The sequence below is a fragment of the Somniosus microcephalus genome, chromosome 20 (genome assembly GCF_052327205.1).
Source record: "Somniosus microcephalus isolate GS21.2 chromosome 20, FLI_Smic_1.0, whole genome shotgun sequence".
Classification (NCBI taxonomy): domain Eukaryota; kingdom Metazoa; phylum Chordata; class Chondrichthyes; order Squaliformes; family Somniosidae; genus Somniosus; species Somniosus microcephalus.
Genome location: NC_141006.1, coordinates 11,931,853 through 11,948,490, shown reverse-complemented (window position 1 = coordinate 11,948,490; position 16,638 = coordinate 11,931,853). Strand labels below are relative to the sequence as shown.

Here is a 16,638-nt window from a genome sequence, read left to right as displayed (position 1 = left end):
GCCATCAGCAGCAGCAGAATTGTATTCCACGACAATCTGTAACCTCATGGCCCGGCATAGCCCTCACTCTATCATTACCTGCAAGCCAGGGGACCAACCCTGGTTCAATAAGGAGCAGGAGCAGCACCAGGCATACCTAAAAATGAGGTGCCAACCTAGGGAAGCTGCAACACAGGACTACATGCATGCTAAATAGCGGAAGCAGCATGCTATAGACAGGGCTAAGTGATCCCACAAGCAACAGATCAGATCAAAGCTCTGCAGTCCTGCCACATCCAGTCGTGAATGGTGGTGGACCATTAAACAACTAACGGGAGGAGGAGGCTCCATGAATATCCCCATCCTCATTGATGGTGGAGCCCAGCACATGAGTGCAAAAGACAAGGCTGAAGCGTTTGCAAACAACTTCAGCCAGAAGTACCGAGTAGATGATCCATATCGGCCTACTCCTGAGGTCCCCACTATCACAGAAGCCAGTCTTCAGCCAATTCGATTCACTCCACGTGATATCAAGAAATGGCTGAGTGCACTGGATACAGCAAAGGCTATGGGCCCTGACAACATTCCGGCTTTCGTGCTGAAGACTTGTGCTCCAGAACTAGCCGCGCCTCTAGCCAAGCTGTTCCAGTACAGCTACAAAACTGGCATCTATCCGGCAATGTGGAAAACTGCCCAGATGTGTCCTGTCCACAAAGAGTAGGACAAATCCAATCCGGCCAATTACCATACCCAGCAGTCTACTCTCAATCATCAGCAAAGTGATGGAAGGTGTCGTCGACAGTGCTATCAAGTGGCACTTACTCACCAATAACCTGCTCACTGATGCCCAGTTTGGCTTCCGCCGAGACCACCCGGCTCCTGACGTCATTACAGCCTTGGCCCAAACATGGACAAAGGAGCTGAATTCCAGAGGTGAGGTGAGAGTGACTGCCCTTGACATCAAGGCAGCATTTGACCGAGTCTGGCATCAAGGAGCCCAGTAAAACTGAAGTCAATGGGAATCAGGGGGAAAACTCTCCACTGGCTGGAGTCATACCTAGCACAAAGGAAGATGGTTATGGTGGTTGAAGGTCAATCATCACAGCCCCAGGACATCGCTGCAGGAGTTCCTCAGGGCAATGTCCTAGGCCCAACCATCTTCAGCTGCTTCATCAATGTCCCTCCCTCCAACATAAGGTCAGAAATGGGGATGTTCGCTGATGACTGCACAGTGTTCAGCGCCATTCACAACTACTCAGATAATGAAGCAGTCCATGCCTGCATGCAACAAGACCTGGACGACGTTCAGGCTTGGGCTGATATATGGCAGGTAACATTCATGCCACAAAAGTGCCAGGCAATGAATATCTCCAGCAAGTGAGAGTCTAACCACTGCCACTTCATGCAATGGCATTACCATCGCCGAATCCCCCACCATCAAAATCCTGGGGGTCACCATTAACCAGAAACTTAACTGGACCAGCCACATAAATACTGTGGCAACAAGAGCAGGTCAGAGGCTGGGTATTCTGTGGTGAGTGTCTCACCTCCTGACTCCCCAAAGCCTTTCCACCATTTACAAGGCACAAGTCAGGAGTGTGATGGAATACTCTCCACTTGCCTGGATGAGTGCAGCTCCAACAACACTCAAGAAGCTCCACACCATCCAGGACAAAGCAGCCCTCTTGATTGGCACTCCATCTACCACCTTAAACATTCACTCCCTCCCCCACCGGTGTACCGTGGCTGCAGTGTGTACCATCTAGAAGATGCACTGCAGCAACTCGCCAAGGCTTCTTCGGCAGCAACTCCCAAACCCGCGACCTCTTCCACCTAAAAGGACAAGGGCAGCAGGCGCATGGGAACACCACCACCTCCAAGTCACACACCATCCTGACTTAGAAGTATATCGCTGCTCCTTCATCGTCACTGGGTCAAAATCCTGGAACTCACTACGTAACAGCACTGTGGGAGTACCTTCACCACATGGACTGCAGCGGTTCAAGAAAGCGGCTCACCATCACCTTCTCGAGGGCAATTAGGGATGGGCAATAAATGCTGGCCTTGCCCACGACGCCCACATCCCATAAACGAAAACAAAAAAATGGCAGAGCGGTCTCGTTGGGCCGTCTGGCCTATTCTTGCTCCTATTTCTTATGTTCTTATGTTCTAAATAGAGGGACACACATGAACAGGAGCTGCTCGATGGCTCGGAGTCTCCTGTTTCTCACTCGCTCTGCTATAGACATCCTATAAAACAGGAACACTGAGGAATCGGAGTCGCTCTACTTATTACAGGTGATTGAGCTTCTTACATTCTTCGCCGAAGGAAACACATCAACAGCAGAAGGGACATCAGTAAAAGGAGAAGAGGGCAGAGCCAAACAAGGATGGCCAGTACGTCCCCATCATCTGGAAGAGAAAGCAGCATTGTTACATCAGCAAGGTCATAGAAATCTGCTAAATCTCTCTCTCTGTCTCTCAGTCTGTCTCTCTCTCTTTCGCTCTGTCTGTCAGTCTCTCTCTCTGTCTCTCCCTCTGTCTTACTGCCTCTCTCTCTTTGTCGGTCTCTCTTTTTCTCTCTGTCACTCTCTCTGTCTGTCTCTTTGTCTCCCTCTCTGTCTCTCTGTCTCACTCTCTGTCTGTCTGTCTGTCTCCCTCTCTGTCTCTCTGTCTTACTCTCTGTCTGTCTGTCTCTTTGTCTCCCTCTCTATCTCTCTGTCTCCCTCTCTGTCTCACTCTCTGTCTGTCTGTCTGTCTCTCTCTCTGTCTCTCTGTCTCACTCTCTGTCTGTCTGTCTGTCACACTCTGTCTCACTCTCTGTCTGTCTGTCTCACTCTCTGTCTGTCTCTCTGTCTGTATCACTGTCTGTCTGTCTGTATCTCTGTCTGTTTCTATCTCTCTCCACTTACAGCTGAAGTGATTTCAGTTCCGGTGAATCAGGCCCAAGGTTGGTGATGGGGGGGGGGTGGGTCGGTGATATCGGAGTTCGGGGGGTCGGCGATGGGGGGGTCAGAGTTTGGGGGGTCAGTGATCGGGGGGGGTCGGAGTTCGGGGGGGTTGGTGATCGGGGGGGTCGTGATCGGGGGGTTGATTTTCGGGGGGTCGGTCATGGGGGTATCGGAGTTCGGGGGGTCGGTGATCGGGCGGGTCGGAGTTCGGGAGGGTCGGTGATCGGGGGGGGTCGGAGTTCGGGAGGGTCGGTGATCGCGGGGGTCGGAGTTCGGGAGGGTCGGTGATCGGGGGTGTTGGTGATCAGAGGGCATAGGAGATCGAGGTGGGCGGAGGCCGAAGCTTGATTGAGGGTCTGTGAGGAACAATTCTGCCTCTCTTGGCCCACAAGGAGTGTTGGAAGAGCCACTTACCTGGGGCTGGCTCCTCCGGCCTCGGACCAGCAGCCGGAGTCCCACAGATCGCGGACTCCCCTCACTCACTTTCAAATTTAGCTCATCACGCCGATGATGTCATCGCACCAGGACTTTGGGATGGTGATTAGGCCCCAGGCTGCCTTTCCCTGGATCCTCGGTTCGACCTGGGGCAGGAAGCAGGTCGGGGTCAGGGACGGGATCAGGGTGGAGTCGGGGTCGGGTTCGGGATCGGGGTTGAGGTCGGGTCGGGGTCAAGGTCGGGTCAGGTCGGACTCGGGGTCGGGGGGGTCGGTTCGGGTTGGGGTTGGGTCAGGTTCGGGGTCGGGGGGGTCAGGTCGGGGGGTCGGGGGGGTCGGGTCAGGGTCGGGGGTCGGTTCAGGGTCGGGTTGGGGTCGGGGTCGAGGTCGGGTCAGGGCCGGGGTGTCGGGGTCGGGGTCGGGGTTGCGGTCGAGGTTGGTGTCGGGGTCGGGTCGAGTTGGCTGGGGCGCGAGTAATCCCACTTTGTTAAACACTGGACGTTATTCGTCATTTGTTCTCAAATCTTTTTATTATTCTTATACGTCAACAATTATCCTACACAGCTTTAGTTAATTTTAGATGGCGATTTGGTTAATATAGAACACAGAATTACAGACGATATAACAATACTCACAAGCCCGTGACAATGAGTATGTTTTCGGTTGTTGCTCTGCTCCACTCTTTTATTCTGATCTCCCTGCTCCTGACCTGCTTCTTTTACATCTTGACTCCTTCTTCTCTGCATCTCTCCTGAGCTCCTCTCTTCTACCTCATACTTCTCCCCACCACCGCACTTCTGCCACCCGCTGCTCCGCACCACCAGCTTCTTCACTCCCCCAATCCACGTGACGTCCGCCCGCAACATGGCCGCCGAGCAGGCGCAATGCCACAATCCATTCGCTACACAACCTTGTGTCTATATCTACCTACCTACCCATATCTACCTAGTTACCTGTCCACATCCTCCTACCATATATACCTATCTCTATATCTATCTGTGCATGCATCTGTGTAACTATCTTGGTATCTGTATAACTATCTATGTATCTGCCTTGCAATATATGTGAGACAAATTTCAGCATTAAAAGTACTATTAGCGCAATTATAAAGGTGCAGGAACATAGATACCTCTGCGTGTACATACACAAATCTTTGAAGGTGGCAGGACAAGTTGGTAAATCTTTTTTTTAAAAAGAATATGATATCTGTGGCTTTATAAATAGACGCATAGAGTACAAAAACAAGGAAGTTATGCTAAACCATTATAAAACACTGGTTCGGCCTCAGCTGGAGTATTGTGCCCTGTACACCCAAGTCTAAGTCATTAATATATATCAAGAAAAGCAGTGGTCCTAGAACCGACCCCTGGGGAACACCACTGTACACCTTCCTCCAGTCCGAAAAACAACCGTTCACCACTACGCTCTGTTTCCTGTCACTTGGCCAATTTCGTATCCGTGCTGCCACTGTCCCTTTTATTTCATGGGCTTCAACTTTGCTGGCAAGCCTATTAGGTAGCACTTTTTAAACGCCTTTTGGAAATCCATGAACACCACATCAACCGCATTGCCCTCATCAACCCTCTCTGTTACCTCATCAAAAACTCAATCAAATTAGTTAAACATGATTTGCCTTTAACAAACCCATGCTGGCTTTCCTTAATTAATCCATATTTGTCCATTGGAATGTTAATTTTGTCCCGGATTATCATTTCAAAAAGCTTCCCTGTTACCGAGGTTAAACTGACTGGCCTGTAGTTGCTGGGTTTATCCTTACACCCTTTTTTGAACAAGGGTGTAACATTTGCAATTCTGCAGTCCTCTGGCACCACCCCTGTATCCGAAAAGGATTGGAAGATTATGGCCAGTATCTCTGCAATTTCCACCTTTCTTTCCCTCGGCATCCTAGGGTGCATCCCATCCGGTCCTGGTGACTTATCTACTTTAAGTACAGCCAGCCTTTCTAGTACCTCCTCCTTATCAAATTTTATCCCATCCAGTATCTCAACTACCAACTCTTTCACTATGACTTTGGCAGCATCTTCTTCCTTGGTGAAGACAGATGCAAAGTATACATTTAGTACCTCAGCCATACCATCTGCCTCCATGCGTAGGTCTCCTTTTTGGTCCCTAATCAGCCCCACCCCTCCTCTTACTACCTATTTACTATTTATATGCCTATAGAAGACTTCTGGATTCCCTTTTATGTTAGCTGCCAATCTAATCTTATACTCTCTCTTTGCCCCTCTTATTTCCTTTTTTACTTCCCCGCTGAATTTTCTATATTCAGCCTGGTTCTCACTTGTATTCTCGACCTGGTATCTGTCATACGCCCCCTTTTTCTGCTTCATGTTACTCTCTATCTCTTTCATCATCCAGGGAGCTCTGACTTTGGTTGCCCCACCTTTCCCCCTCATGGGAATGTACCTCAACTGTACCCAAACCATCCCCTCTTTAAAGGCAGCCCATTCTTTGATTACAGTTTTGCCTGCTAATCTTTGATTCCAATTACCCGGGCCAGATCCATTCTCAACCCACTAAAATTGGCTTTCCGCCAATTAAATATTTTTACTCTAGATTGCTCCCTGTCCTTTTCCATATCTAGTCTAAACCTTATGATACTGTGATCACTGTTCCCTAAATGTTCCCCTACTGACACTTGCTCCACTTGACCCACCTCATTCCCCAGAACCAGATCCAGCAATGCCTTCTTCCTCATTGGGCAGGAAATGTACTGATCAGGAAAGTTCTCCTGAACACACTTCCGAAATTCTTCCCCCTCTCTGCCCTTTTACACTATTACTATCTCAGTCTGTATTAGGATAGTTGAAGTCCCCCATTATCACTACTCTATAGTTCTTGAACCTCTCTGTAATTGCAAATTTGCTCCTCTATATCCTTCCCAATAGTTGGCAGCCTCTAGAATAAACATAGCAGTGTAATGGCACCTCTACTGTTTCTCAACTCTAACCAAATAGATTCTGTCCTTGACCCCTCCAGGACATCCTCTCTCTCCAGCACTGTGATATTCTCCCTAATCAATAGTGCCAACCCACCTCCTTTCTTTCCTTCCCTATCTTTCCTGAATACCTTATATCCAGGAATATTTCATACCCAATCCTACGCTTTTTTGAGCCAGGTCTCCATTATCACCATGACATCACATTCCCATGTGTCTATTTGCGCCTGCAGCTCACCAACCTTATTTACCACTATTCATGCATTCACACACGTGCACTGTAAACCTATCTTAGACCTTCTTGTATTCTCTCTTAGTCTGACTTAGTTATAGAAACTTAAAGCACAGAAGGAGGCCATTCGGCCCGTCGTGCCTGTGCCGGCTCTTTGAAAAAGCAGTTGTGCTCAGTCCCACACCCCCGCTTTTAGTCCGTAACCCTGTAAGTTTCTCATCCTCAAGTACCTGTCCAACTCCCTGTTAGAATTATTTATGGAATCAGCTTCTACCACCTTTTCAGGTATAGCGTTCCAGATCCCAACAACTCTCTCAGTGAAAAACTTCTCCTCCTCTCCCCTCTAGATCCTTTGCCATTGATTTTGTATCTATGACCTCTGGTTATTGACCCACTCACCAGTGGGAATAGTTTTTCTCTCTCTACTCTATCAAAACCTCTCATCTTGAAAACCTCTACTAGATCACCTTCTCTGTTCCAAGGAGAACATGTGAAGGAATGAGCCATATAACCTATTCAGAGAAATACACCATCTTATGGAAGCATTCTAGCCTTATTGAAACAGGACAAACTGGGTCTGGAAATCTAGAAACTTAACGATGAAATAGCTGTGAAAGAATGCTGGCTATTGAGATAAGACAGTGGTTGACCCTGAATAAATAACCTTATTGAAACAGAAGGTGCATGGCTCCGACAGGCTGACCTTTGGGAACAAAAACAATGGTTCACCATGGATAAGGTGTTCTAATTTATACTTCGTAAAGAGGCACATAAGATAAGGAACATCTGCCCTCGTAAAGATGACATCAAGTAAGGAACACCTGCCGTCACAACATTTTTATATGGTAAACTTAGAACACCTAGAGATGAGACACGAGTCTGACTGAGGTGGCAGTAAGAGTTGCAGAGGTCGGCAGAAAAATGACTAGAGATAATTAGCTTGCATCAGCAGAAAACCTTAAAGGAAATACCACTGGAAAAAGGTATAAATATTGATCTCTCAAATAGGATAGTAGACTCGCTTGAAAGGGGCAAAGGGATTCTTGGCTTCAGAGGCGGCTCTGTAAGTCTCCAACTCTTTATACCTCGGGGGTCAAAGGTATTTGATTTTGGTGGATATCCTTTGGAACACTTTAAGAACTGTAATACTGTAGTGAAGTTAAGATTTAAAAGTAAGATTCTCTGATAATAAGATTGTAAGTTTTCTCTTTTTGGAACTGTTAATGTTGCGATTGACTCACCAACTGTAAATTTCATGTCGGTTCTTTAATAAATCTACATATTTTTAGAATTGTCTCACATAAGACTTCTGTATCAAAAACTCATGAACTCAATCTCTGTACACTCTCTGGTGAGGAATTGCAGAATTCTGAGGGAGTTTTCCGGACCCTCGTAAAATCCAGAATGTTACAGTCTAGCTAAACTTATTAAAAGTGCTATCTGGAGGACGGTAACATTTTCAGGTTGCCTTTAGGGAGAGATAGTCCGGACCTTGAGACCCAATTAAGCATCTTTAGGATTCAGCTACCTCAAACTTTAGTTGAAAGTGAATGTCTTGAGAAATACGCCTGATCCGGAGTAGCCCTAAAGGGGCTAGGACTAGTAATTATCCCTTCAAACAGTCCTAACTTTTCCAACCTCTCCTCATAACTGAAGTCCCTCATCCCTGGTAACATCCTGGTAAACCTACTCTGCCTTTTCAGGGCGCTAAAAGTAGCGCCCCGGCGAAGTTAGCACCCCAAAGAGGGCGTGACTCAATTTTCCCCCCATATTATTATAATATGTTTTAGGTTTCAATTTAATGTTGCCTGCTAATCCTTTCTCATAACCACTCTTTGCCTCTCGTATTAACTTTTTCAATTCCCTCCTGTACTTTCCACAATCTTCCTGGTTATTAATTGAATCTTGCTCCTGACATTTGTCATAAGCGATGTTCCTTTTAAGCTGCATTCAGGACCTCCCGCACAGCCATCTCACCAGCTTTACAATGGGAAAAACCGCGCACGGGTGGTATTTTGAATGGGCCACGAAGCCCGTTAACGGGGCCGCGCACCCAAAAAAATAATTAAGGGGAACATTGGTCATAAGCCTCCTTTTTCTTTTAACTTTTATTTCCTTTTTCATCCAGGGCACATTAGTTTTTTATGCTCTACCCTTTCCCTTCAAAGGAATATGCCTAGTTTGCCTCTGAACTATCTCTTCCCTGAAGGCCCTCCATTGCTCTGTTACTGCTTTACCCTGCAATCACCTTTTCCAATCTACCTGTGCTAGGTCCCTTCTTAAATCGCTGAAAATCAGCTCTTCCCCAGTTGAGCATTTTTACCTTTGATATTTTCTGTTCTCTTTCCATAATTACTTTAAACCGAATGATGTTGTGGTGATTGTTAGCTAGATGATCTCCTACTGTAACATACTCCACTTGCCCTACTTCATTTCCCAGAGCCAGATCCAACATAACTTCCTTCCTTGTTGGACTGGGGACATATTGATTGAGAAAGTTTTCCTGTACACACATCAGAAATTCCTTTCCTTTCCTACCCTGAGCACTATGTTTTTCCCAGTCCAGATTAGGGTAATTAAAGTCTCCTAATATCACTACTCTATTTTTGTTACACACCTTTAACATTTGCTGAAAATTTGCTCATCTATCTCCTTCTCATATTTAGAGCTCTATAAAAAACTCCCAACAATGTAACAGCTCCCCCTCGGTTCCTCAACTCAAGCCAAATAGATTCAGCCTTAGAACCATCTAGTATATCCTTTCTATTTAGAACTGTAACATCATGTTTAATCAATGCTGCCACGCCCCCTTCTCTTTTTCCTTCTCTATCATTTCTGAATACTTGTTAACCAGGAATATTAAGAACCTATTCCTGGCCTTGTTTGAGCCATGTCTCTGTTAATGCAACCACGTCATAATCCCATGTAGCAGAAGGTTAAGGGGAGATTTAATAGAGGTATTCAAAATTATGAGGGATTTTGATAGACTAGCTGGGAGAAACTGTTTCCACTGGCCAGAGGAATTGAAAACGTTATTACGGGAGGCAAAGAGAGGTTACTAGAAAAGATTAGCAGGCAACATTAAATTGAACCCTAAAACATTTTATAAACATATATAAAGTGTAAGAGGATAACTAGGGAAAAAGTTGGGCCTATTAAGGACCCAAAGGAAAATCTTCATGTAGAGGCAGAAGACATAGCTAAGACATTAAATTAGTACTTTGCATAACTTCAAGAAAGGGGAGAGGGATAAACCAGGAAACTACAGGCCAGTCAACCTAACATCAGTGGTGGGGAAGTTTTTGGAAACCATTATCAGGGACAAAATAAACTTTCATTTGGAAAGGCATGGGTTAATCAAGGAGAGCCAGCATGGATTTGTTAAAGGCAAATCATGTCTGACTAATCATGATTGAACACTTTGATGAGGTAACAGAGAAGGTTGATCAGGGTAGTGCAGTAGATGTTGTAAATATGGATTTTTGGAACCCATTCAACAAAATACCACATAGGAGGCTTTTTAAGAAGATAGAAGCCCCTGGAATTAAGGGGAGAGTGGCGGTATAGAAGATTGGCTCAGTGAAAGGAAATACAAGGGGATGGTGGATGGATGTTTTCCACACTGGGAGGTGGTTTGCAGTGGTGTTCCCCGAGGGTCAGTTTTCAGTTTTGGGTCCATTACTCTTTTCAATTTTTATAAACGACCTAACTTGGGTGTAGAGAGCATGATAACATTTGCAGATGATACAAAACTTGGCAAAGTAGATGATACTGATGAGGATAATTATAGGCTTCAGGATGACAGACAGGATGGTGAAATGGGCAGAAGCCCATTCTTTTTCTGCAGCGAGTTGTTATTATCTGGAATACACTGTCTGAATAGTTATATTTATATAGGAAGATAAAATTGGCAACAATATTGACAAACAACAATGTAGAACGACAATGGGAAACATTTAAAACGGTGTTCAACAAAGTGCAGGAACAATATATTCCGCGAAAAGGAAAGAACAAACTAAACACGAATGAGACTCCATGGATGAATAAAGACATAAGGAAACAATTGAGGTTAAGGAAAGAGGCATACATTAAGTACATTATCAGCAGGGGAGTGCATGATAAGAGAGAATACGAAGGGATAAGGAGACGAGTCAAAAAAACAATTTGGGAGGCAAAGAGGAACTATGAAATTAAATTATCAAGGAACATAAAACAAAATAATAAAATATTTTACAGGCACATCAATATAAAAAGGAAGGTTGGGATGGGAATAGGGCCATTAAGGGATGGATAGGACAATACCACAGGTAATGATAGGGAGATGGCAGAAATATTAAATCATTATTTTGCTTCGGTATTTACCAGGGAGATAGAACAGGTGGACATGACATTGGATGATGAGATTAGTAATGAGATAAGTGCATTTAAAATTAAAAAGGGGATATATTAAATAAACTAATCAAACTCAAAGAGGATAAAACCCCTGGTCCGGATGGATTGCATCCACACATTTTAAAAGAATCTAGGGAAGAGATAGCAGAGGCATTACTACACAGATTTAATAATTCGTTAGAAAAAGGCATAGTGCCAGAGGACTGGCGGATAGCTAATGTAATACCGATATTTAAGAAGGGAGATAGAACATGTCCAGGGAATTATAGACCTGTCATCTTAACATCGGTGGTAAGAAAAATAATGGAATCCCTACTAAAGGAGAGAATAGAAGAACATCTAGAAATGAAAAATATAATAATGAATAGTCAACATGGATTTCAACAGGGAAAGTCTTGCTTGACCGACCTTATTGAATTTTTTGAAGAGGTAACAGAGAGAGTAGACAAGGGTAATGCAGTAGATGTAATTTATCTAGATTTTCAAAAGGCCTTCGATAAGGTACCCCATAATAGACTGATGAATAAGGTCAGAGATTGCGGAGTCAGGGAACAAGTAGCAGAATGATTGCTGGCTGGCTCCAGGACAGAAAGCAGAGAGTAGGAGTAAAGGGTAGCTATTCACAGTGGCAGAAGGTGGATAGTGGTGTTCCACAAGGATCAGTGCTGGGACCACTGCTGTTCACAATTTATATTAATGATTTAGACTTTGGAATCAAAAACACAATTTCTAAATTTGCGGATGATACCAAATTGGGGGGGATAGCCAATACTGAGGAGGACTGCAACAAATTACAGGAAGACATTAATAAACTTGCAGAATGGGCATATAATTGGCAATGAAGTTCAACACAGACAAATGTAAGGTATTACATTTTGGTAGGAAGAATAGGGAGGTCACTGATCACTTGGAGGGTGCGAGTCTAGGTGGGGTAGAGGAACAAAGGAATCTCGGGGTACAAATACACAAATCACTAAAAGTTGCGACACAGATTAGCAAGGCCATTAAAATGCAAACCAAGCACTAGGGTGTATTTCTAGAGGTATAGAATTGAAAAGTAGGGAAGTTATGCTAAACCTGTATCGAACCTTGGTTAGACCACACTTGGAGTACTGTGTACAGTTCTGGTCGCCATATTATAAAAAGATATAGAGGCACTGGAGAGGGTACAGGGAAGATTTACAAGGATGATACCAGAAATGCGAGGGTATACATATCAGGAAAGCATGAATAGGCTGGGGCTCTTTACTCTTGAAAAAAGAAGGCTGAGGGGTGACCTAATAGAGGTCTTTAAAATCATGAAAGGTTTTGATAGAGTGGATACAGTGAGAATGTTTCCACTTGTGGGGAAGGGCATAATTAGAGGCCATCAATATAAGATAGTCACCAAGAAATCCAATAGGGAATTCAGAAGAAACTTCTTTACCCAAAGAGTGGTGAGAATGTGGAACTCGCTACCACAGGGAGTGGTTGAAGTGAATAGTATAGATGCATTTAAGGGGAGGCTGGACAACCATATGAGGGAGAAGGGAATAGAGGGTTACGCTGATAGATTTAGATGAGGAAAGACGGGAGGAGGCTCAAGTGGAGCATAAACACCGGCATGGACTGGTTGGGCCGAATGGCCTGTTTCTGTGCCATATATCCTATGTATATTCTATGAAGCCCTTTAAAGATGCAAAGTGCATGTTTCATTTAGCACTACAGATACACTAACAAGGCATTCTTAAATTGCTGCGTACTCGCAACTTACAGCCTAATACTTACCAGCGCATTCTGTTCTACAAAGTTCTCCCACCAAAGCAATTAAACTCTGATTGGCCTCAGCCTGTTTCATAACAATTAGATATAGTGCATCTTAGCAGCAGAATAATACTTTGTACCTTACATGCTGTATTATGCCTGGCATTACAAAACTGTACTTCACCCAGGGCAATCTAAGCAATATCGCCACAGGTGCGCTAGTAACTGATAACATGGAAGGTGTGAAATTGCCTACCTTTATTGTATATTTATGAGTTGAGTAAAATAGTTTGTGCCCAATATTTAATTTTGAAAAGAGCTGTTCATTTCTTACATTAATCTTATGATATTTACCAGATTTCTTTGTGGTGAGATTCATGGCTGAACCGTTTGTTCCGCCCGCATCTGTTGTTGCCATGACTTGCACTTGGTAATCGGTGGCAGCGAGCAGGCCAGTCAGAGTGTATCTCCTCTCCAACGCATTGCACACAATATCTAAATATGTCCAATGAAGCAAAATATGTGTGAAAGTCACATGGAGAATTGGCGAATCCCACCTGAGACACATCTAATACTGCGAGAGCAGAGCAATACTTGGAGAATGTCTGAGTGAAACTGAGATCTGGCTCAGTGGACACTGGGAAATCTAGCATTAGAAACTCACTGAATGATTTCTATGGAGCATTAACCCCACCCAGAGTTCCACTGACTGGGAAAATGAGGCTGATTTCCCAGCAGATGCAATCCTTGTTGTCGAGGAAACCGTATGAGGCACAGTTCAGTTTAGCCAATTCTTGAAGGTTGCAGCATCCCACTGAAGGGTTCTGTTCCTCCGATGTGAATGTAGAATTTCACTCTGCTTTAAAACATGCAGGTCCAGAAATTGGATGAGGCCCGAAAACGAGCACGGGCATCTCGCAGCGCGACGTGCCCGCACTCGTTCAAAGTGGTTCAGGCAGCACGCAAGTTCACGCTGCCTGTTCATTATAATGATTGCAGCGCTGATCTCAGAGCTAAATGCGTTGCTGATTGGCTTAGCGCTGAACGGAGGGGGGGGGCGTGGGGGGTGGGGTGCAATATCGGGTGCAGTCTACTGGCCAGTAAAGTTTGGCCCAGGTGCTCTGCAATACTTAAAGGGGAAACACCTCGCCGTCATCGTGGACAGAGCCGTGGCCCAATAGCCAAGGGAAACGGCAAGGGGATTTTCGGGTGCGGCACTGGAGGCCTTGGTCCTCTGGAGGTACAAAGACGCTGTCAGGTCCTCTACCCGCAGGGGGGCAGGAGGCATTCCAGACACACTGTTCGAAGGCAGTGAGAGGAGATTGCTGAAGCGGTCAGTACCACCAGTCTTTCTCCCAGGACCTGAAGCCAGTGCCAGAAGATGGTTAATGACCTCACACGAGTGGTCAAGGTGAGTGAATGCCTCTTCAAATGCCATATCCCACAAACTGCACCGCTCGCCTCTGACACTGCTCAATGGATCACACCCCCAACACTCACGTATCAACACTCTCTAGCAATCACCACTCATACCTCACAATCATATCTTCATCTCACCCTCACACACTTACCACTGCTGCAAGACTCACACCCACATCTTACACCTTGCACACACTGCCAGCTACTCAACCATGGTAGGCACATCACCCAAACACATTGCACCACACTCACTGACACACTTCTCATTCTCATGCGGCAGAGGTGGCACGCAACCGCCAGGAGCAGCAGCAGACGGTTGGAAGGGAAGCCAGACTTCAGAACCTGATGGAGCTGGAGGAAGTGGTTCTGGACATAACTGGAGGGGCAGTCACAGAGTCCGTGGCGAGCGGGGAAGTTGAAAGCATTGCTGATGATGATGGAATGCTCATAACTAATCCTTCTTCTCACATCCCACCTGTCCCTCATCCCACAATCTCTTCTCACTTACAAGCTGCTGATGGTGTATGAATAGATATCTTGCTTTTGCCCCTTCCCCTCACCACAACCCAACCCTTGTGCCTTTCTCCTTTCAGATACCCAAGAACTCCAACTTGCCCAGCCAGTTCCTGAAGTGATGGAGGAGGACAGTATAGGAGAAGAAGATACATCGGCACTGCATCTGACACTCGCAGAGACCAGCTCAGAAAATGGCACTGTGCGTACTTTGGAGGGTAGTATAGAGGCAGGATCTGCACACTGTGAGTCACCGGGCATGAGTGGGCTTCAGCCAGGCCAGGGGGAAAGTATAGCTCGGGTGCCAGCTCCCCAGAGGACACGTTTGCCCACGAGTTCTGCTGCACAGGACTCAGATGACGACCTCGATAGGGCAGCAATCAGAAGAAGGGTGATGGCTGTTGTGTATGTACCTTTAAGAGAAGAACTGATTCTATATTGCAGTACCGGCAGTGACCACCCCTGTATATAAAGCCATAGCAGGCTTCTGTATTTCAGTCTTGAGTTCCCCTCTGTTCAGTAAATACCTGTTTCATTGTTCTCCTGCAGTCTGAGTATTATTGATCCTCGGACACTACACTGGCGACGGGCAGGTTTGAACTCACCTGCAGTACTGCATCACCTCACGGGGATCTTTTCCCTGAAGAGAAGCTTCTTGGAGGTCGAAGTCAGAACGGCGGGCGTCGACCGCGGGCAACCGCCCAGGGATCCATCGGAGAGTTGCAGGGGAGGCTGTGGAGAGCTGGGCCTGGCTCCTGAGTCGAGGTGTTCCAGCAAGTTGTGCTGGTAGCAGGTAGCGCGCTGACCCTTCCGGACAGCGGTGGGCTCGGGCTCGATCGAGCGGCTCGACAAAGGGGCCGTGCAGCGTCGTCGGGAGGAAGAGAGAGAGAGAGGGTGGAGCACACAGGGCGCGGTCGGTGCTCAAGAACCGGGCAGCGTGGAGAGGATAGAACGAGGGGAAGGAAAAGTGATACGCGCCGAAGCCGCGGGTCGCCGCCATTACCCTGTAGAACGCTAGGAGCAGCGTGGCAGCAAGGGGAAGAAGGAAAAGCGCGGGAGGCGCCATTTTATTCCATTGAGGAAGAAGGAAAAGCGCGGGAGGTGCCATTTTATTCCATTGGGGAAGAAGAAAAAGCGTGGGAGGCGCCATTTTAAATCACTCAAGATGCTGAAGAGTGGCAGTATCACTGCTTTCGACAACGAGGTAGAAGACTGGACCACGTATGTGGAAAGAATTGAAGTGTACTGCAAGGCAAATGAGGTGGCCGATGGAAAGAAAGCGTCGGTATTATTAAATTTGATGGGCGCGAGAACGTACGGCCTATTGCGGAATTTAATTACCCCAGCTAAACCAATGGAGAAAAGTTTTGAAGAGATTGTTAATATCTTACAGGAACACCTAAACCCTACACCGCTGCTGATAGCAGAAAGATTCAAGTTCCATAAAAGAAACCAGCACAAAGATGAGAGCAATGCTGACTATCTTACGGAACTACGCAAGTTATCGAAACACTGCCAGTTCGGAGCAGGACTGGCAGACACCTTACGGGATAGGTTTGTCTGCAGGCTCCAGAGTGAAGGAACCCAGAAACGACTACTTTCGGAAAAGGACCTGACGCTAGAACAGGCTTTCAGCGTGGCAGTATCCTACGAAGCAGCAGCACGGGGAGCTGCGGAAATACAACAGAAACCACAGGAATACAGCGCTAACGAAATGGCGTATGGAGCAGAAAAGTGCTATCGCTGCGGCAGAACAACCCATGATCAGAAGGACTGCTGGTTTAAGGACAAAGTATGCAGGCAATGTGGGAAAATGGGACACATAGCAAGAGTCTGCAGGTCGGGAAAGAAAACCAACATTACGAGAACTACTAAGGAAAAGTACAATAAAGTAAAGAAATTGACAGACAGTAGTTCGGAAGATCAGGAGAGTGATAAGGACTCCGGTAGCAGGAGACTAAGTTGTCTAAAGTTACACAACGTGATCGCAAAGGAGGATCACCGAACCATTTGGGT

The 16,638-nt window shown here is 46.1% G+C and overlaps 1 protein-coding gene across 1 annotated transcript in view; it reads right to left on the bottom strand.

Moving 5' to 3' along the window:
• Positions 1-16,638, bottom strand: part of LOC147103060 (granulocyte colony-stimulating factor receptor-like) — a 348,122-nt gene that overhangs the window by 35,578 nt on the left and 295,906 nt on the right. Inside the window, 2 exon segments of the mRNA XM_085962336.1 lie at positions 2,295-2,391; positions 13,045-13,185. Coding sequence (XP_085818462.1) covers positions 2,295-2,391; positions 13,045-13,185 — 238 coding nt within the window.